This window comes from Dipodomys merriami, unplaced genomic scaffold, assembly GCF_024711535.1.
Source record: "Dipodomys merriami isolate MVZ:Mamm:240054 unplaced genomic scaffold, mDipMer1.0.p SCAF_12, whole genome shotgun sequence".
NCBI lineage: Eukaryota > Metazoa > Chordata > Mammalia > Rodentia > Heteromyidae > Dipodomys > Dipodomys merriami.
In genome coordinates this window covers 4371253-4393866 of record NW_027202493.1, presented here as the reverse complement: position 1 = coordinate 4393866, position 22614 = coordinate 4371253, and the positions used below count along the sequence as shown (strand labels likewise).

The 22614-nt window shown below is 37.3% G+C and overlaps 1 protein-coding gene across 1 annotated transcript in view; it reads left to right on the top strand.

Moving 5' to 3' along the window:
- The window catches only part of Adam32 (ADAM metallopeptidase domain 32), a 104891-nt gene that overhangs the window by 47796 nt on the left and 34481 nt on the right, over nucleotides 1–22614 (top strand). Inside the window, exons 13-16 of the mRNA XM_070016124.1 lie at nucleotides 4670–4774; nucleotides 7429–7627; nucleotides 19139–19247; nucleotides 21367–21556. Coding sequence (XP_069872225.1) covers nucleotides 4670–4774; nucleotides 7429–7627; nucleotides 19139–19247; nucleotides 21367–21556 — 603 coding nt within the window. The remainder of the gene's footprint in view (nucleotides 1–4669; nucleotides 4775–7428; nucleotides 7628–19138; nucleotides 19248–21366; nucleotides 21557–22614) is intronic.

Genomic DNA, 22614 nt, shown 5'->3' with positions numbered 1-22614 from the left:
TGTATCCCTATTTAAACAATTTGTTTTTCCCTTCCCCTCCACAAAGTATAAAAGGATACCAACATTAAATACAGTGAAAACAGGGGATATACTATGGGGGAGGGAAATACAACAAAGAAATCATCTTATAAATATGTTAGAAACAATTGCAAGAAAGAAAAAAAAACATTTGAATTCTTATCTTGGGGTAAATTTATTGTGCTTAATTCTTATTAGTTAAGTTGGAAATATACTTCAGATCTGCCCTGTGTATGGCAGGTTCAGGTTGATCCTTAGCCTTATCGGCTGGGTTTTCTTTTGTGGGTACAGTCCTACAAATCCAAATGCTATATTACTATTTCATTTTGTTTCTTTATGTTTGAGAAAAATGTTCAGTATTTTTTTGCTAAATTTACTGGCATAAAGTTATTGATTCTAGATTTTTCTTTTCCATAAACTTGCTGTAGGACCAACGGTGATTCTTCCATTTGTTCTTGATAGTAGGTCTTCTTAGTATCTCTATCCAGACTTAGTTTCTTTAATTCTCATTTAAAAGAGCCAGCTCATAAAGACACTGATATTCTGTTGTTTTTTCTCTTCAATTAGTGTCTGATCTTAACTTAGTGATTTTTATTTACATTTGTTTGCTTCTTTTTTTGTAATTTATTTAAAGATGGCAACTTAAACCACTAATTCATGTTCTCTTTTTATCCTTGTGTGGTGTGTTTCTCTTAATACTGTTGGATCTGCAGCATATACATTTTGTTGTGTTTGTGTTCATTCAAACATTTTTTTCTGATTTTTCTCATTGAAGTACTAGGTGTTTATTCTGAATATTCGAGAATGTATCAGCTATCTATTTTTTTGTTTTTAACATTAGTATTTCTTTTTAGAAATGGCATTCTGTGCTAATTCAGCTTACATCTGATTTTAGTGATTGGATCATATAAATGTGAAAGTATAGTGAGTCTGGAACTTTTTCATACAGAATTTTATGTGTTAATCAAGACTAGTTGATTGTTAATATTGTTCAGATAATCTATAGCACTTCAGTTTTTTTATTTCTTACTGAGAAGGAGATTTGAAACTTTCTATTATAATCATAAGCTTTCTATGTCTGTCTTCAACCTGCCTTTGTTTTGCAGTAGGTTTTCTTCAAGTGCCATGACTGGTTCATATATTATTAGGATGTTTCTATCTCCTTGATGAATTGACCTATCCTAAAATGTCTCTCTTGATCCTGGCAAATATTCCTGCTCCAGATAGTACCTTTCTTGACATTGATGTAATTACTCCAGCCTTGTCACAGTGCATGTTGGTGTCCTATGTCTTTTTGTATCCTTGCTTTTAATAGGTTGTTATGTTTATGATTATCATAGATTTTTTGTACAAAATGTATAATTAGATCTTATTTTATAAATAATATAAATTCATAATCTGCATTAATTTGTGTTTGATCCATTTTTATTAATGTGATAATTATGGCTGATTAATGGTTAATTAATTAAGGGTTAATTATGGTTATTTAAAATATATAAATATTAAATATATATAAATATATATAAATATAAAAATATATAAATGTAACAGTTACATAAGTCAGGTAAAGAGTACCTTTCTTTTTGAACTATGTAACCCCTTCCCTTACTATCTCCCAGTTTTCTCTTCTCATCTCTACCCACAAGTTGTACAGTTCATTTTCCACATAGTGTCTAATAAGTACCACTGCTGTGTTTATTCACCCCTGTTCCCATTTCTGTGTCTCTCTTAGCCTTCCAGAGACAAACCAACAAACAAGACAAAAGGAAGAACAAAATAGCAGAGCAACAACAACAAAATCCCTCTTGTTTCATTTCTTGGAGTTCATTTGGATAAATATTATTTTATATGATCATATGCACATAGCCATTGAGCCTTTATAATCTGCTCCTTAAGAATATCTTCATTCAATCTAGATCTGTATGAATGCCTAGATCTGTATAATTTATCATCTCTCAGTGTATTTTTTTTTTACTACCCAGTGTGTTTATTTATTCTAGTTTACTTATTCTAGTTACCACAAATATGGGAAACCATGCAACCTATGTTTCTTTGTGTCTGACTTACTTTGCTTAATATGATCTTTTCCAAGTCTTTCAATTTCCTTAGGAATGGTACAATATCATTCTTTCTGATGAAAGAGGAGAATTCCATTGGGTGTATATATACCACATATACTTGTTCTAGTTGTCCTTTTATATCTACCATGTATATGTTTTGGTCTATTTGTCAACCTGTGCTTTCTTCTCTTCCTGTTTTCTCTTTGATTGAATGATTATATTTTGGTATTTTGCCACATAACCCTAATTGTATTATTAGTTGACCCTTTGATTTCTTTTTGGTGTTTTCCCAAAGTTTTCTAATGACTATGTTGTGGTATTCACTGGAAATGAAGAGATATTAACCTTCTTTCCTTCCTTCCTTCCTTCCTTCCTTCCTTGCTTGCTTCTTCCTTCCTTCCTTCCTTCATTTTTATTGCAATTTGATCAAGTATTACTTCACTTCCATAGTGTTATGAATCTTGTAGTATGTTACTATTAGTTTTGTTTAAAACAATTTGTGTGTGTGTGTGTGTGTGTGTGTGTGTGTGTGTGTGTGTGTGTGTGTGTGTGTGTGTGTGTGTGCTGGTCATGGACTGTGAACTCAGTGACTGGACACTCTCCTTGAGCTTTTGTGCTCAAGACTAGTATTCCACCAATTGGGCCACGGCTCTACTTCCAGCTTTTTTACTAATTGGAGATAGGAATGCCACGAGCTTTTTATTTTTATTTTTTGACCTGACTGGCTTCAAACCATAATCCTCAAATCTCAGCCTCCTGAGTAACTGGGATTACAGGCATGAGTCTTTGCTCAGTGTTTAGAACCAATTTTATTTTAAGGGAATTTTGAGAAGTGTGTGTGTGTGTGTGTGTGTGTGTGTGTGTGTGTGTGTGTGTGACTGGAACTCAAAGTTGTTACTTAACATTTTTGCTTATTGGCTAGTACTCTACCAACTGAGCAATGCCGCCAGCCCCTCAATTCTTGTTACCCACAATTTTATTTTAAGAATTCTTTTCTTTCTTTCTTTCTTTCTTTCTTTCTTTCTTTCTTTCTTTCTTTCTTTCTTTCTTTCTTTCTTTCTTTCTTTCTTTCTTCCCTCCATCCCTTCTTTTCCTTCCTTCCTTCCTTCCTTCCTTCCTTCCTTCCTTCCTTCCTTCCTTCTCTCCTTCCCTCTCTTCTCTCCCTCCTTCCCTCCTTCCCTCTCTTCTCTCCCTCCTTCCCTCCTTCCCTCTCTTCTCTCCCTCCCTCCCTTCCTCCCTCCCTCCCTTCCTGCCTGCCTGCCTTCCTTCCTTCCTTCCTTCCTTCCTTCCTTCCTTCCTTCCTTCCTTCCTTCCTTCCTTCCTTCCTTCCTTCCTTCCTTCCTTCCTTCCTTCTTTTGTAAGATTTGTTTCTACCTGGAATCAGGTAGAAACTTTACTCACTTGGAAAAACTTTTGGTAATCCAGATTACTTGACAAGAGGTATAATTGTTTGAAAATATTATCATTTAATATTGTCATTTATTTGTGGTAGAGTTATATACTCACAGTATTTTTCTTTTGATTCTTGACAATTTATAGTCTTCATGGTATTTTATTTCTCACTAGAATTTACTACTAATTATTCCTACTATCTTCTTATGCACGAAGAAGTTTGTATTTAGCTGCTTTCAGGATATATTTTTTATCTTTGGCTTTTAGCAGCTGGGAACATACGTATGGTTCTATCAGAACTTGATGGGGTTGAAGTAAGATGAATCTCCTGGGTATGTAGGACTCTAGTTTATACCACATTTGGGAAAAGATTTCTTTATCTTCCTCCTCAAATTTTTGAATTCCAATCACACACACACACATACACAAAAGGCTTGATATTGTCCCACATTTAACAGGGATTCTAATTTTTCTCATTTTATTATCTTTTTTACTTTTCCTTGAATATTCTTCCTATTGTTTCCTCAAGTTCACTTGTTTTTCTGCGGTTTATCTTTAAGGTGGTGAAATCATTCTGTGTGCAAGTTTAGAGCTCTTCCATCAGGGGTCTCACTGTTTAACGCCTAGGCTTATTTAAAAGGACTTCAGAAGCCATCTTTGTTTTTCTAAGTCACTGATACCATCACAGCATGTTTGGGAAGAGACCTCCCCTGGATGGAAAGCTGGTGATTTAGAACTTAATTTGTTTTTATTTCTAGTAAATCATAATTTGTTAGAAGAGATGGGGGAGAATGATGAAAAGGGTCACATGAATCAAGGTGCACTGTACTCACAAACTTGACATATTGAATTGAAACCCCTTTGTTACAACTCTTTAAGGATGATTTAAAAAATAATAAAGGCTAGGCAATACAACAACAACACAATCATAGTTCAGCTTTACCTATGATGTGAATTCTGGGAAAAGAAACTTCACACAACCAGTTTTGTAGATGGATAACAAAATAAATGGAATATCAGTTCCTGTTAATAACCTTTACAGAGAACCTCATGTTAGCATTTTAAGTGTTTAGAGATGCTTAAATCTTTCCTGAGTGGTAATGTTCACAGACTTCCTCAGAAGTGAAGAATTAAGCCCTGCTTCTGTATCTTTTCTGTTGCCTCAAATGTTTTCTCTTGTGTCTTCCATTGATTGACAGCAATGTGGACCTACTAGCTGCTGTAATCCTGCAGCATGTGTGCTGAAACCAACTTCAGATTGTGACAGCTTGAATCCCAGACAGCCCTGCTGTGTACATTGTAAAGTAAGACTTCAGCTGCATCAAGGGTGGAATACATGAGAGCACTCCCCACAACAGCTTTTTGTCACAGCAAGTGACTTCTTTGTTTTGTACTTTTTTGCCACTATGGATTGAACTCAGAGCCTTGTGAATTCTAGACAAGTGCTCTAGGACTTGGAGCCATGCCCCTACCACTTTAGTTTATTTTTTTTGGGGGGGGTCCGGTCATGGTGCCTGAACTCTGGGCCTGGACGCTGTCCCTCAGCTCTTCAGCTCAAGGCTAGCACTCTACCACTTGAGCCACAGCGCCACTTCCGGCTTTTTTCTTTTTGCTTATGTGGTGCTGAGGAATCGAACCCACGGTCTCAGGCATGCAAGGCAAGTGCTCTACCACTGAGCCAACTTCCCAGACCATAGTTTTTTTTTTTTAATTTTATTTTGTTTTGAGACAAAATATTTTTATTTTTTATATTTTGGTCCAGTCATGGGGCCTGAACTCTGGGCCTGGGTGCCGTCCCTCAGCTCTTCAGTTCAAGGCTAGCACTGTACCACTTAAGCCACAGTGTCACTTCTGGCTTTTTTTCCCCCTGCTTATTTGGTGCTGAGGAATCGAACCCATGCAAGGCAAGCGCTCTACCACTGAGCCACCTTCCCAGCTCACTCTTTTTTTTTTTTTTTGTCTTGACTAGTCTTGAATTTTTCATTCTCTTGTCTTTACCTCTTGAGTATCTGTTTCTGTTTGTGGGGAGGGGAGAGTTGTACATAGCTACTGAGGTTTGAACTCAAGGCCTTATGCTTGCTTGACAGGTACTCTACCACTTGCATCACATATCTATCCCTTTTTGCTCTGATTATTTTTGAAATAAAAGCTCACTTTTTGCCTAGACAGACCCAGGTTTCGATGCTCCTATTTATACTCCCTGCTGTACCTGAGATAGCAGGTAGGTACCACTGTGGCCAACTGGTTATTGGTTGAGAGGTGGTCTCTAGAAATTTTTGCCCAGATTGGCCTTGTACCTAGATCTTTGTACCTCTCAGCTTCTCCAGTAGCTAGGATTACATAAAAAATTGTGCCCAGCATAAAAGTGACTTGAAATAAAAAAGTAATAAATCAGATTTCTCATTTTGTATACTTCTATTAGTTGTTGGAGCCTGTCAAATGCCAGGGTTATCATGTAGGCTGGTCTTGAATTTCAGATCCTACTGCTTCAGCCTCCTAAATGCTGGGATTACAGGCCTGTACCACTGTGTTACTCTCTTGAAGCCTTTGTTGAGAGTCAACTATAGAGTTCCTCAATGCAAAATGTCTTTCTTAAAAGGGGTAACCTTTCACTGTGTCTTAATATTTATATTTTCATGAACAAAAATTAATAGTTGTGATAAATAACCACATAGAAACCATTGAAAGACATGTATAAAGAAAAGATAATGTTTTCCAAATAGTACAGGTAGCAAAGAATTAAATTATGGGCTTATTTTTCAAAGGCACTTTTACTGTGACATCACATTTTCACTTCTATGGTGAAGAGACTGAATATAGTTCCTTCTTTCCATTATCCATCTCTCCCAGTCTGTGTGAAAAGAGATTTTTCTTGGATGAATACCTCTCTGCTGAGCTGCCTACCATTGGTCCCAATTGACATAATTTTGCATTTACTTTTTTTAGAATCTTGTCACCCACTTATATTCTGACCTCTGTAATATTTTTAATGTCAACTGGAAACAATCGATTGAGAATTCTGATGTAAATGATCATTTAAGGATGTTGCACATGCTGGCCATCAGTGGCTCAACTACTACCTAGCTACTCAGGAAGCTGAGATCTGAGGATTGTGGTAAAGAGCCGGCCCAGGCAGGAAAGGCCACAAGATTCCTCAATTTACTACTAAAAAGCAGGAAGTGGAGCTGTGGCTCCATTGGTAGAGTGCTAGTCTTGAGAAGAAAAAGCTCAGGGACAGCATCCAGGCCCTGAGTTCAGGCCCCAGGACTAGCACACAGACAAAAGTATGCTGCATAGGAAAGAACTCATAATTAGCTCTAAGATAATCCAGGAAAGCAAAGTTGGGCCCCTTTTTCAAGCAGCTTCATAGTTACATTGCTTCTGTAGTCTTGGCTCTGCTCCTCGCTCTCTTTCCATAAGGTATTTATGCTGCATATCGTCCGTCACAGAACTGGGAGGTATCCCATACATAGAAAGGATAGTTTGAGTTTCGGAATTGACTTGATTAAGATATTTTCTCCCTAAGGGAATATTTTTTTCAAAGCTAAAATGGATCTTTCCTCCTTTGTGCTTAAAATACAGAACTTGGCTTCTATCGTATCTGATTTTTGTTATGCTTTTTCTTGTACTTATGTCAAGTCTACACTTTTTGTGTCAGCGCAGTACTGGGGTTTGAATGCAGGCCTTTCTGCTTCTTAGGGAGGCAGTCTGTGACAACTAAAGCAGTTCTCTTTTGCTTTAGTTGTTTTTCAAATACAGTCTCAATTTTTCCCCAGGCTTGCTTCAGATCTTGGTCCCCCATCTGTGTGCTCCCACATACAGAGATGGGACCCAAGGCATGAGCACTACCACCAGCTTGAATCAAAACTACACATAACCACAATTGTGAAATAAACATTGATAAATACAACCCTGTTAAATGCAATGCTCTGTTTTTCTGTATTTTAATTCCCATTAGTTTTCACCAAAGGCTACTGAGTGTAGACCTGTCAAGCATCCTGATTGCGACCTACCTGAGAAGTGTAATGGAAGCTCAGCGTTCTGTCCACCTGATATATATGTACTCAATGGGAACATGTGCAATGATGATAAGTATTTTTGTCATGATGGAATTTGCCATGATCTTGATCAACGATGTGAGAACATTTTTGGAACAGGTAAATTTTTTAGAAATTTTTTTTTGTTATATATAAATGGTTGAGCATCAGTATACTATGAATATTACCAGAACAAGAGCAACCGTTACATGATTATGTATATTGTTTATTACCTACATTATTTTCTCTCCTCTTTATTGAAGTAAAATTGAGAGAAATTATCTGCTTTTAGGAGTAGGGCTTGATGTTCTGTTACATTATGAGATATTTATCACAATCTAATTAATATACACATCTTTTTTTTACAGTTGCCATTTCTCTTAAATATTTTTTTGTTTGTGTATGTGCCAGTACTGGGACTTGAACTTGGTGCCTGGGCACTCTCCTCTAACTTTATTTGCTCAAGGATGGTGCTCTACCTCTTGAGCCACAGCTCTACTTTCAGTTTGCTTTTTGTTGTTGTCTGTGGTTAATTGGAGATAAGACTCTCACAGACTTTCTTGCCAGGGCTAGCTTCAAACCATGATCCTCAAATCTCAGCCTCCTGAGTAGTTAGGATAACAGGTGTGAGCCACTGGTGCCTGGTTTTTAAAAAAATGTTTTAACAAGCAGAAAAGGTCAAAATCTATGTACATATGACCATATAAGATGATGCTAAGTGAAATGAACCCCAAGATATGGATACAAGGGGTTTTTTCTTTGTTGTTGTTTTTAATATTCTATGTAATTTTTCTGTTTCTTTTGTATGTTCTTCCCCCCTGGTATAACCCCTGTTTTCACTGTGTTTGATTCAGGTGCCCTACATCTTGTATATACATTTTTCTAGTTTGAGGAGGGGAAGGGAAATAACGAAATGTTGAAACAAGGATACAGGTTGACCAAATATAACAATAAGATGTATAAGACACTGTGTTGAAAATGAACTTTACAACATGGGAGGGGAAAGAGGAGTTGGGGAGGTGTGGAGGGAAGGGATGGTAGAGGAAAAACAAAGGAGGGGGTAACAATGCTTGATAGGAAATGTATTTAGTACCTTACACATGTAACTGTAACCCCTCTGTACAGTGTCTTTACAATAAAAACATTAAAAATGAAGTTAAAAATGTCAAGAGCTATCCTGTCAGGAAACTTCAAGTTTTCTATGTATTATTATCTACTACAATCACTGTTGTAGTTCAGATCTTCTGAACTTGTTCAATTTGAAAACTGCTAGTTTGAACATCTTGACGAGCATCTTCCATTTCCCCCACCTTGCTTCTCCAATCTCCAAAAATCACTATTCTACTTTTTGAATGTTAGATTCTACATATAGGTTTTATGTCTCCAGACTTGGATATTTTCCAGATTCATACATTATGTCACAAATGGTAGAATTTTCTTCTTTACTAAGGCTGAAGACTATTTCACTGTGTATATATCTGTCTGTCTGTCTATTTATCCATCAATCTATCCATCTACATCCACCCATCTATAAATCAGCTTTATCATATTTTCATTTCATTTTATTTTCTTTATTGTGAAAATACTGCACAGAGGGTTACAATTACATGGGCAAGATAATGAGTACATTTCTTATCAAGCATTGTAGCCTCCTCCTTTGTTTCCCCTTCCCATCCCTTCCCATCCTCCCCCCCCAATCTTCCCCGCAACTCCCCCCCCCCACCAAAGTTGTAAAGTTCGTTTTCGACATAACGACTTGTACATCTCATTGTTGCAATGGGTCCACCTGTATCCCTATTTACACAATTTGTTTTTCCACTTCCCCTCCACAAATTATACCGACATCAAATACAGTGAAAGCAGAAGTTGTACTGTGGGGAAGGGACATACAAAGCAACAAAGAAATAATCTTATAAATGTGTTAGAAACAATCGCATGAAAGAAAAAAAACCATTTGAATAATGTGTTAGAAACAATCGCATGAAAGAAAAAAAAACATTTGAATACATATCTTAGGGTTCATTTTCCTAACATCACCTTAATCTGACCTTTTCTGCTTGACTCAGACATATACTAGATATTGCAAATAAGGGAAACCATGGGATCTATGTTTCTTTGGGCCTGGCTTACTTCACTTAATATAATTTTTTCCAAGCCTTTCCATTTTCTAACAAATGGGGCAATGTCATTCTTTCTGTTGGAGGCATAGAATTCCATTGTGTATATATACCACATTTTCTTGATCCATTCATCTACTGAGGGGCATCTGGGTTGGTTCCAGATCTTAGCTATAGTAAATAATGCTGCAATAAACATAGTCATGCTGGTAGCTTTAGTATGGTCATGTTTGTTAACATTTGGGTAAATGCCCAAAAGTGGGATTGATGGGTCATAGGGAGCTCTATGTGGAGTCTTTTTTTAAATTAATTAATTAATTATTTTTATTGTGAACATACTGCACAGAGGGGTTACAATTACATGGGCAAGATAATGAGTACATTTCTTATCAAGCATTGCAGCTTCCTCCTTGGTTTACCCTTCACATCCCTTCCCAGCCTCCCCCCGCCACCCCGAATCCTCCCCCCCCCCCACAAAGTTGTAAAGTTCGTTTTCGACATGACAACTTGTAGTTCTCATTGTTGCAATGGGTCCACCTGTATCCTTAAATGACTTGTTTTTCCCCTTCTCCTCCACAAATTATACCGACATCAAATACAGTGAAAGCAGGTGTTATACTGTGGGGGAGGGACATACAAAGCAGCTAAGAAATAATCTTATAAATGCATTAGAAACAAATGTATGAAAGAAAAAAACATTTGAATACATATCTTAGGGTTCATTTTCCTAACATCACCTTAATCTGACCTTTTCTGCTTGACTCATACATATACTAACTATTGGAAATAAGGGAAACCATAGGACCTATGTTTCTTTGGGCTTAGCTTACTTCACTTAATATAATTTTTTCCAAGTCTTTCCATTTCCTAACAAATGGGGCAATGTCATTCTTTCTGATGGAGGCATAGAATTCCATTGTGTATACATACCACATTTTCTTGATCCATTCATCTACTGAGGGGCATCTGGGTTGGTTCCATATCTTAGCTATAGTAAATAATGCTGCTATAAACATAATCGTGCTGGTAGCATTAGTGTGGTCTTGTTTGTAAACATTTGGGTAAATGCCCAAATGTGGATTTGCTGGGTCATAGGGAGCTCTATGTGGAGTCTTTTTTTTTTTTGTCGGTCGTGGGGCTTGAACTCTTGGCCTGGGCGCTGTCCCTCAGCTCTTCAGCTCAAGGCAAGCGCTCTACCACTTGAGCTACAGCGCCACTTCCGGTTTTCTGGTGGTTTATTGGAGATAGGAGTCTCACGGTCTGTCCTGCCCGGGTTGGCTTTGAACCGCAATCCTCAGATCTCAGCCTCCTGAATAGCTAGGATTACAGGTGTGAGCCACCAGCGCCCGACATTCTATGTGGAGTCTTTTGAAGAACCTCCATACTACTTTCCAAAGTGGTTGAACAAGTTTACACTCCCACCAACAATGAAGTAAGGTTCCGTTCTGACCACATCCCCTCCAGCATCTGTTGTTATTGGAGTTCTTGATTTTTGCCATTCTAACTGGGATAAGGTAGTATCTTAATGTTGTTTTCATTTGAATTTCTTTTATAGCTAGGAAGGTTGAGCATTTCTTCATGTGTCTATTGGCCATCCTTCTTTCTTCTTCAGAGAAGTTTCTCTTTAAGTCTTTAGCCCACTTATTTATTGGGCAGTTGTTTCTTTAAGGATTAGTTGTTGGGGGATTTAGTTTTTTGAGTTCCAAGTATATTTTAGATATGAGAGCCTTGTCCCTTGTATGGCTAGTGAAGATCTTCTCCCAATCCATGGGCTTTCTATTGATCTTGCTAGCTATGTCTTTTGCCATGCAGAAGCTTTGCAATTTCATGCAATCCCATTTTTCCAACCTTTCTTTGATTTGTTGTGTTTCTGGGTCTCTATTAAGAAAATTTCGACCTGTGCCAAGGAGACCTAGGGTTTCTCCTATTCCATCTTGCAATGGTTTCAGAGTATCTGCTTTGACTCCGAGGTCTTTGATCCATTTGGAGTTGATTCTGGTGCAGGGTGATATATAAGGATCTAGCTTTAGTTTTCTACAAGTGATTAACCAATTTTGCCAGCACCATTTACTGAAGAGGCTGTCTTTCTTCCATTCTATTTTTTTAGCTCCCTTATCGAAGATTAGATGGCTATTGGTCTGTAGGTTCATTTCTGGGTTTTCAATTCTATTCCATTGGTCCTGAGTTCTGTTCTTTTGCCAGTACCAAGCTGTTTTGATTACTATGGCTTTATAGTAGAGTTTGAAATTTGGTATAAATATTCCTCCAGCGCTGTTCTTTCCATAGAGGAGCGTTTTTACTATTCGGGGTCTTTTATTGTTCTATATGAATTTTTGGATTGCCTCTTCTATTTCCTTGAAGAATGAGGTTGGAATTTTGATAGGTATCGAATTGAATCTGTAGATAGCCTGGGAAGTATTGCCATTTTCACGGCGTTAATCTTTCCAATCCAGGAGCATGGGAGGCTTTGTCATTTTCTAAATTCTGTTTTGATTTCCTTTTTCAAGTTTTTAAAGTTTTCATCATAGAGGTCCTTCACTTCTTTGGTTAAGTTAATTGCTAGGTATTTTATTTTTTGTGGGGCTATTACAAATGGAGTTGCTTTCCTTATTTCAGCCACACTTTTCTCATTGTTGGCATACAGAAAAGCCATTGATTTGGGGATGTTAATTTTATACCCTGCTACTTTGCCAAAGTTTTGAATCAGCTTGAGTAATTTGGGAGTGGAGTCTATGGGATACTTTAAATACAAGATCATGTCATCTGCAAAGAGGGAGAGTTTTATTTCTTCTTTCCCTAGTATCCCCTTTATGTTTGCACCTTGTCTTATTGCTGTAGCTAGGCATTCTAATACTAGATTGAAGAGAAGTGGAGAGAGTGGACATCCTTGTCTTGTTCCTGAGTTAAGAGGAAATGGCTTTAGTTTTCCACCATTAAGTATAATGCTGGTTGTAGGTTTGTCATATACAGCCTTTATTATATTGAGGAATGTTCCATGGATTTCTAATTTTTCCAAAACCTTCATCATAAAGGGGTGCTGGATCTTGTCGAATGCTTTTTCTGCATCTATTGAGATAATCATGTGGTTTTTATCCTTGCTCTTGTTGATGTGATGAATTATATTAATTGATTTGCATATATTGAACCAGCTTTGCATCCCTGAAATGAATCCTGTTTGATCGTGGTGTATGATTTTTTGGATGAATTGTTGAAGTCGATTGGCCAAAATTTTGTTGAGAAGTTTTGCATCAATGTTCATCAAAGAAATGGATCTATAGTTCTCTTTCTTTGATGAGTCCCTGCCTGGTTTTGGGATGAGGGTTATGATGGCTTCATAGAATGTGTTCGGTAGTGAACTTTCTCTTTCAGTTTCATTGAAGAGTTGGAGGAGTATTGGTGTGAGCTCTGCTTTGAAGGCCTTGTAAAATTCCGCTGTAAAACCATCTGGTCCTGGACTTTTCTTAGCTGGGAGGTCTCTTATTGCTGTTTCTATTTCAATGCTTGATATGGGCCTGTTAAGCTGGTTTAACTCATCTTGGTTTAGTTTTGGCATGTCAATATTTGCTAGGAAAAGGTCCATTTCTGTCAAGTTGTCGAACTTATTAGCATAAAGTTTTGAGAAGTATTCCCTTATAATGTTCTGAATCTTGGTTGTTTCCATGGTGATGTTTCCATTCTCATCTCTGAGTTTATTAATTTGGGTGTGTTCTCTCCTTTTTCTGATAAGGTTTGCTAAGGGTCTGTCAATTTTGTTAAGTTTTTCAAAGAACCAACTCTTTGTTTTGTTGATTCTTTCTATAGTTTTTTTGGATTCTAATTCATTTAATTCTGATTTAATTTTAATTATTTCTTTCCATCTACTGGATTGGGGTTTATCTTTCTGCTCTTTTTCCAGGAGGTTCAGATGTCTCATTAAATTGTTGGTTTGAGATCTCTCCAATTTGTTGATGTAGGAACTCAGAGCTATAAACTTGTCTCTGAGTACTCCCTTTGCTGTGTCCCAGAGGAGCTGGTAATTTGTGTGTTCATTTTTGTTGAATAGCATGAACATTGGAATTTCCTTTCTAATCTCTTCCATGACCCACTCTTGATTCAGCAGTGTGTTGTTCAGCCTCCATGTGTTACCGGACTTTCTTTGGTGGCTTTTGGTTTTGAGTTCTAATTTTATTCCCTTGTGGTCAGAGAGAATGAAAGGTATAACTTCAATGTTTCTGAATTTGGACAAGTTTGCTTTGTGGCCCAAAATATGGTCTATTTTGGAAAATGTTCCATGTGCTGCTGAGTAAAACGTGTATTCTGATGCTGCTGGGTGAAATATTCAGTAGATGTCTGTTAAATCTAGTTGATTTATGCAGTTGTTTAGATCTGCGGTTTCTCTGTTGAGTTTTTGCCGAGTTGATCTATCTAGTGGGAGAGTGGTGTGTTAAAATCCCCAACAATGACTGTCTTTGGATCAATGTGGGATTTGAGGGAAAGTAGTGTTTCTTGCATAAATTTGGGTGCGCCGTTGTTTGGCTAATAGATATTTAGAATTGTAATATCCTCCTGAAGGAGAGATCCCTTAATTAGTATGTAGCGACCTTCTTTATCTCTTCTCATGAATTTTAATTTGAAGTCTATTTTATCTGATATTAGGATTGCAACTCCCACCTGTTTATGGGAGCCATTTGCTTGGTAGATTTTGTTCCAGCCTTTAACATTGAAAATGTGTTTGTTTTTATGGGCAAGATGTGACTCCTGAAGGCAGCAGATAGAAAGATCTTGCTTTTTAATCCTACTAGACTGTCTATGTTGCTTAATTGGAGAGTTAAGTCCATTCATGTTGAGAGATAGGACTGAGAGGTATTTGGGAGTTCCTGCCATGTTATCCAACTTCTTGGGGGCTATGAAAACTGGGTTCTTCCTATGGTTCTTTGATTCTCAGTTTGGGTGCAGTTTCTTGGCCTTTGTTGTGGTCTTGTTGGTTTTCTATGTGTAGGACATCTTTAAGAATCTTTTGTAGGGCTGGTTTGGTGGAGATGTATTGTTTCAATTTTTCTTTGCTATGGAAGGTTTTTATTTGGCCTTCAGTTATGAAGGAGAGTTTAGCTGGGTACAGTATTCTTGGTTGATAGTTGTTTGTTTTTAGGGCATGGCATACATCATTCCAGGCTCTTCTTGCTTTGATTGTCTCTGCTGAGAAATCTGAGGTGATTCTAATTGGTTTCCCTTTGTAGGTGATTAATCTTTCCTCCTTGACAGCTTTAAGGATCTTTTCCTTGGTCTGAATTGGTCCTGTGTGGATTATAATGTGACGGTGGGATGTCCTATTCTGGTCCGGTCTATTTGGAGTTCTAAAAGCTTCTTGTATCTGAATAGGCTTATCTTTTTGTATGTTTGGGAAGTTCTCTGCTAGGGTCCTGGTAAACAAATTTTCTAGACCATTAACTTCTTTCTCTATGTACTCCTGTACAACCATTATCCTTAGATTAGGCCTTCTGATGGTGTCTTCCAAGTGTTGGAAAGATCTATCATATTTCTTGGACTTGTCTTGGATGGTTGTATGTTCTTTCTCTATAATATCTAGGCTGTCTTCAGTCCCTGAGATTCGATCTTCCTCATGGTCTAACCTGCTGTCAAGACTTTCTACTTTGTTTTTTATTTCTTTTCCTTCTGATTGGTCAGCTTTGATGGCTTCAAATTCTTTGTTGACGCTTTGTTTTAGATCTTGTATGAACTTCTTTACTTTCTTAATTTGGTGTTCAGTGTTTATTCTCAAATCACTTAGTTGATTGGTTATGGTTTCCTGTACTCCCATTCCTTCTGTTGGGTTCTATTCAGCATTCCCTTTGTGGTCTCCCTGACTTCCTTCAGTGATTTGTTAATGGATTCCATGAATTCCTTTAGTGATCTTTGTGTATCCTCATCCTACTCTCTCAATTCCTGTATTACTCTTTGCTTAGCTTCCTCACGTTCATGCCAGTCCTGTAGTTCTCTTTGAGTGTTCTCAGCCTGTTCACGCCATTCCTGCCTTTCTCTTTGAGTATTCTCAAGCTGCTCATGCAAATCCTGTATCAGGTTTTTAGTAGCTTCCTCACGCTCATGATATTCCTGTATAAATCTTTGGATTGCCTCCTCTCTCTCCCTATCATGCTCATACAGAGTCCTTTGTAGGTTTTCAATATTTTCCTGCATTGACCTTTTGTTTGCCTCCATTGACCTTTTGTTTGCCTCCTCTCTCTCCCTATCACACTCATACAGTGTCTTTTGTATGTTTTCAATCTTTTCATTCATCATTTTGCCAGCAGTGTTTGTAGAGCTGTTTGGGAACTCTCCTTTGGATTATTCATTATCTGTTCTGTCCCTGATGAGTGGGAGTTGAGATACACGGACTTGCCATTTTTCTTGTGTTTTTCCGGCTTACTCAGCCCATTTGGGATGAAAATAACACCAGTTTTGTGCTAGAACACTATTTTAAGGCAAGCATCAACCAAAGTCTGCATTGGCACAGTCAATAGTCTGCAGATACAATCTAGTTCAACAGATACATCTATTCAACATCAAACAACTATATATTAATGGGCTACAAACCGCAAAGAAGAATTTGGTAAACCAGAAATTATTAGGTTTAGGGAGAGATGTGAAACCAATAATTTCTGAAAATTCACAGATACACAGAAACTAAACACCATGCTCCTAAACCTATGGAATTAAAGAAAAAGTAAAAGAGAAAATGTGGAGTACATTGAGACAAAGGAAAACATGCACCCAACACCTACACTTAACTGGAAATACTAAACAGTGTTTAGATGGAAACTTATAGTAATAAATTCATACTCAGAAACAAGATCTCAAATAACCTAACATTACACTTCAAGGAGCTAGGAAAGGAATAACAAGAGAAGCCCAAAATTCAGATAGAATGAAGTAATAAAGGTAAGAGCAGAAATAGACACCAGAAAAATAATAGAAAATTGAATAGGAATTGTTTATTTGAAAAGATGATGCTATCAAACTAGACACTAGAAAAATAATAGAAAAATGAATAGGAATTGTTTATTTGAAAAGATGACATTATCAAACTAGACTAAGTCAAAGCTAGATTGAGGAAAAAACCTAAAACACAAACTCAAATAAATAAAACTAGGGTAAGGGGATGGATGCATTGTAATATATACAACAGAAACACAAAAGGTCCTAAGGTTTTTTTAAAATTCACAATTATCTCTACCAAATTGGAAAATGCTAAAGAAATATCCAAATTCTTAGAAGCATGCAATGTACAAAAACTCAATCATAAATACATGGATAACATGCACAGATTAACAGTAAACATCAAAACTGAACAAGTAATAAAACATTTTACTGCCAAGTGAAATCTAAGATTTAGTGGCTGTTTGCTGTATTGACCTCATTATTGTTATACATAATGACATTTTTTTGGTCTTGTTTTATAACTTTTAACTTAAATTCTCTTTTATTGAATATAGCTTTCCATTGCTTTCTTTTGGTTTCCATTTGTAAATAATATCCTTTATTATCCATTTTCTTTTAGACCCATAACTGTCTTAAAAAATTGAAGTGAGTTTCTATCTCTTTCTCTCTACCTTACCTTTCCTTTCCTTTCCTTTCCTTTCCTTTCCTTTCCTTTCCTTTCCTTTCCTTTCCTTTCCTTTCCTTTCCTTTCCTTTCCTTTCCTTTCCTTTCCTTTCCTTTCCTTTCCTTACCTTACCTTACCTTACCTTTCCTTTCCTTTCCTTTCTTTTCCTCTTCTCTTCTCTTCTCTTCTTTTCTTTTTTATGGGGCTTGACCTCATGAGTCTGGATGCTGTCCATGAGCTTCTTTTGCTCAAGGTCAGTACTCTATCACTGCAGCCACATGTGGTGCTGTTTCCAGCATTTTCTTTTATACCTAGGACAACAATTTAATGTTTTCTTGGGGAATATAAAGTGGATGACATACAGGCTCTGCTTTCCCCAAAGTCTGTTATAGCCAGCAATTTCTTGGCTGCCACCTTTTGTCTTGGGATTTGGGACCTAAATATCTCACCTAAATGTCTACACCTACCCCAAACTGTTAAGGTCATAGGTGGAATCTTTAGTCAGACCAGTGACAAGTTTTCTCAAGACTCAGATGTATCTGTATCTTGTGTTAGGCTTGCCTGACAGCAGCATTCAGAAGGTAACACTGGCTATAGGGATGGATGTTCAGTGTGAGTCTAACTGACTCACTTAGGGGACTCATACTCCTTAGGCAGAGTGACAGATCTCTGGGTTGGAACTGGCTCACCTCCTAACTAACTTCCTTGCTTGTGTTTCCCCAACTTGGCCAGTGGGGCACAGACACTGATCAGAAGCTGATCAACAGATCACCTTATCCAGGTGGCCTTACACAGGCTTGCCGACTTATACCAGGCTCTGTATTCCAATATTATGTTTGATGAGTGGTCTTTGTGGGTGGCTTTTGCCACAGAAAAGAAGAAAAAGGGAAAAAAGAAGAGGAACAGGTAGAGCACCTTATCATGGTCGCAGGAGCAGATCTGCCCAATGATACTCTCTCCCAGTTTGTTTTCTTTCAGAGATCAATTGTCCTGCATCATTTAGACTTCCATAGTCATTTCCTGACTTTTTACTGTCATCTCGGGTAACTTTTACCTATTTCTTGTGGCTCCATGTGTCTCCAGTTGCTTTTCAGTCATCTTTTCCCAGCTGTCATGGTTATTTTTGAGACAGATTTTTCAGTATTCCTGGGCTCACCTGGCATACAATCCTTCTCCTTGTGTTTCCCTGGGTCACTTGGATGAGAGGAAGTTGCCACTGTGCCAGCCATTGTACTTCTTTAGCAGCTGGAATAACAGACGTGTACCACCACTCCAATGCATTGGTTGAGATGGAGTTTTTCCATGAACTTTTATGCTCACTCTGGCCTCCAACCATGCTCCCCTGATCTCTGCATCCCAAGCAGCTAGGATTACAGGCTTGAGCCATTCTCAGCTCCAAACATTCTTTCACATTACCTTCCCAAGCCAATGATTCATTTTTCTGATTTTCTCCAGATAATCTTTTGGTATTCAAGCCGTACATTGACATTCCTAAACTGGGATTTCAGATTTGCTTTTAATCTAAATAATGCCGTCAAATAATGCCACTGACTAGGTCAGAGCCCTCATGATCAAATCTCCTTTAGTTATGTTATCCAACAACCAAGGACCAAGCCTCATGTGCACGTACATGATGTCCATACCACATCACCTCTAGGTCGCTTTCTTTTACAATGCCCTCTAACACTTTAAACTTCTATAACTTCAACCTTCTATAACAAATGTGTTGCATTTGTGCAATTGAAATGAGTGATAAAAATGTAAGGAGTGGAGAAATATCTCCAAACATTGCTTTTCATATCTTTCTCTTTCCTTACATCACTAGGAAAAAATGTGAGTTTGGCTGGATCTGAGAAAGGCAAAGAAGACATGATGGGTGATGGTGACAGAGTGAAAAAACACGTTCTTATCCAAACATGTTTCTCACCCTGACAGGTTCAACAAATGGTCCATTTTCTTGCTATGAAGAAATACAAAGTCAAACAGATAGGTTTGGCAACTGCGGTAAGGATGTTAGGGGAAGATTCTCATACTGTGGATGGAGGTATGCTATAAAAATAAATTGACTTTTGTATTATGTTCTAAAAGCGTCCTTTAATATTTTTTCTTTATTATTTGCTATTCATGACAATGGTTTCAAAGATCACATTTTCATATGAGGAAATCTCAACCCCAAATCTTTTTTTTAAATTAATTTATTTTTTATTGTGAAAATACTGTACAGAAGGGTTACAATTAGATGGGCAAGATAATGAGTACATTTCTTAACAAGCATTGTAGCCTCCTCCTTTGTTTCTCCTTCCCATCCCTTCCCAGCCTCCCCCCTCCCCCCCAACCCTCCCCTCCCATAAAGTTCATTTTCGACATGACAACTTGTACATCTCATTGTTGCAACGGGTCCACCTATATCCCTATTTAAACGACTTGTTTTTCCCCTTCCCCTCCACAAATTATACCGACATCAAATACAGTGAAAGCAGGGGTTATACTGTGGGGGAGGGACATACAAAGCAACAAAGAAATAATCTTATAAATGCGTTAGAAACAAATGCATGAAAGAAAAAAAAACATTTGAATACATATCTTAGGGTTCATTTCACCTAACATCAACTTATCTGATTTTTCTGCTTGTCTCAGACATATACTAGTTATTGCAAATAAGGGAAACCATGGGAGCTATGTTTCTTTGGGCTTGGCTTACTTCACTTAATATAATTTTTTCCAAGTCTTTCCATTTCCTAACAAATGGGGTAATGTCATTCTTTCTGATGGAGACATAGAATTCCATTGTGTATATATACCACATTTTCTTGATCATTCATCTACTGAGGGGCATCTGTCAACCCCAGATCTTTTGTCCTGACATCTTTCTTATGTTTCTTATACATGTAGATCAAATTTGATCCAGTACTTAACTTTTTTTGTGCTTTTCCTGGGGGTTGAACTCAGGGCTTAAGTACTGCCCCTGAGGTTTTTTTCCCCCCTCCACTTGAGCCACTTTCTTCCAATGGGGTTTCCTTCCTTCCTTCCTTCCTTCCTTCCTTCCTTCCTTCCTTCCTTCCTTCCTTCCTTCCTTCCTTCTTTCCTTCCTTCCTTGCACTTTCTCTTTTACTCTTTATCTTCCCTTCTGTCTTGTAGTTAATTGGAGATGAATCTCACTGATCTGTTTTGCCTGGGATGGCTTTGAACTGTGATCTCAAATATTAGCTTCCTGAGTGGGTAGTGAGTCATCAGCACCCTGCAAGCATTTAATTTTGTTTGTATGTGGTTGAGCATTAAGCTTTAACTACAATCTAAAATAAAGTTATAATAACCACTGAACTTTTTCTTCAAATTTAATCATTCTTGCCTAGAGAATGGCGTCCCCTCCCACTTTGTTGCCTAAGTTCAGTTTCTCCTGCATTGAAAAGGCTCTCTCTTTGATATTTTGGTTATCATTTATTTTTATTTTGATCTTTAAGTAGTTGTACAAAGGAGTTTCAGTTCAACAAAGCAGTATGTGAATGTAGTGAATCTCGATCCATGTCACCCCTTTCACCAATTTGGTCACAATTTTGTTTAAACAAAATAGTTATCAATATTCCACTATGTGTCAGATATCAGGCTAACTATGAGTTAATGAAGTTGACTCATGTGTTCCTGGAATTTGTAGTTTGATTAACACAGTTTTAGGCTGCCTACATTTGCATATGCTATACCTTCTGTTTAGAAATCCCTCCCTCTTCCTGTTGAAAGTGTACTCATTTGTAACATTTGACTCATATATAGCATATTCCCTTATGAAAAATTTCATAAGTGCTGTTAGAATATATGCTTACCTAATTTTCTGCAAGGAAAAAGGATGTGTATCATATTTAATATCAGACTATGAGATGCTTAAGGGTACAGGTAACAAACTCATTCATCATTCTGTCCTTTGGGGAGACATAGTGTTGTGGCAGTAAACACACAACTCACAAAATGAATAAAAGTCTATTAGTACTATTGAAAGACAACTTAGATCAGTGGATTATATAATTTATGTTTTAACTTGAATGTTAAATGTATTACATTTCCCTAAGTATATTACCATAAATGGAGAAAAGTTGATTTTTGTCAATGAAAGCAAATTCAAAGCATTCCTAATAATGCTCGTCAATCATGTGGTATTATTCTGCTTGCAGGAATCTTATATGTGGCAGATTAATTTGTGCTTATGGCAGCCGAAAACCCTACATTCCTACTAACAATGCCACTGCTGTGGTTTATGCTTATGTGCGAGATACTATCTGTATAACTGCAGACTTTACAGGTGCTTATACTGAAGGGGATCCTCTCCTACTCCGAAGTGGCCCTATATGTGATGATGGAAGGGTAAGTGACAATTAATTTCTGAAAACTAGTTTTCCTTCAATCAATATTTTTCATTGAAGATCAAATTTTAATTTTCTGGTTTTCCTGTGTAGCATTAAGAATTTAGAAGAAATGGCTGTTTAACTGATAGCAAGAGTTTCCGTGTTCTAGGTAGGGACTCCACATATTTGAAGGGTAGAGTGAGAAGGAGAGAGGTATTTGTGGACTTCTAAATAGCATAGAAACACACTTTGCTTCCACTCAGTAATATAATTTCTGGAGTGAGAGCAGGGTACTTGGAATAAATCTTCAGCTCTTATTGTTTGACCTTTTTGCAAGTTACCTAAAGCGTCTAGTTACTTAATAGTATTTCAATTGTGTTTGTAAATTTGGGACCATAGAAGCACTTACAGTTGTGAAGATTAGGTGAGGTCACGATGTAATGGATAGTACATAGTAAGGGATGATTATAATTTGACTTTAAGTATTGAGATGTGAACTCAGGGCCTCAGCAAGCGCTCCATCACCTGAGCCACATTCCAACCACTTTTAATTTCCTTAATTTTAAAACTAAAGTCTTGCATTTTTGCCTGGCTCAGCCTTGGATGATGATCCTCCTGTCTAGGACTTCTGGGTAGCTGGGATTGCAAGTGGGAACTCCTGTGCCTCACTTATTTGTTGAGATAAGGGGTTACTAACTTTTTGCCCAGGCTAGCCTCAAGCTGTGATCTTTCCAATCTCTGCCTTCTGAGTAGTTAGGATTACAGGCATGAACTACTATTCCTGCCTAATTTAGCTATTAGTATTAATTCTATTATTATGTTATCTGAAACAAACCAAAACCTGGGAATAAATTTAGTTTCACAGAATTCCTCACCATATCTATGCTTACAAGTAACTTAATAAAGTATAAAGCATAGGCTTTAACAATAGATGCATAGAGTCAAATTCTGTTATCTGCCACTTCCTTGATAAAGGGTTTTGCATACATTATTTAAGAAAATGTTACAATTATTATCTAGTTTTTAACCCATAGTTTTTACATTCATTATCTAGTTTTTAACCTGGAAACAAACTTA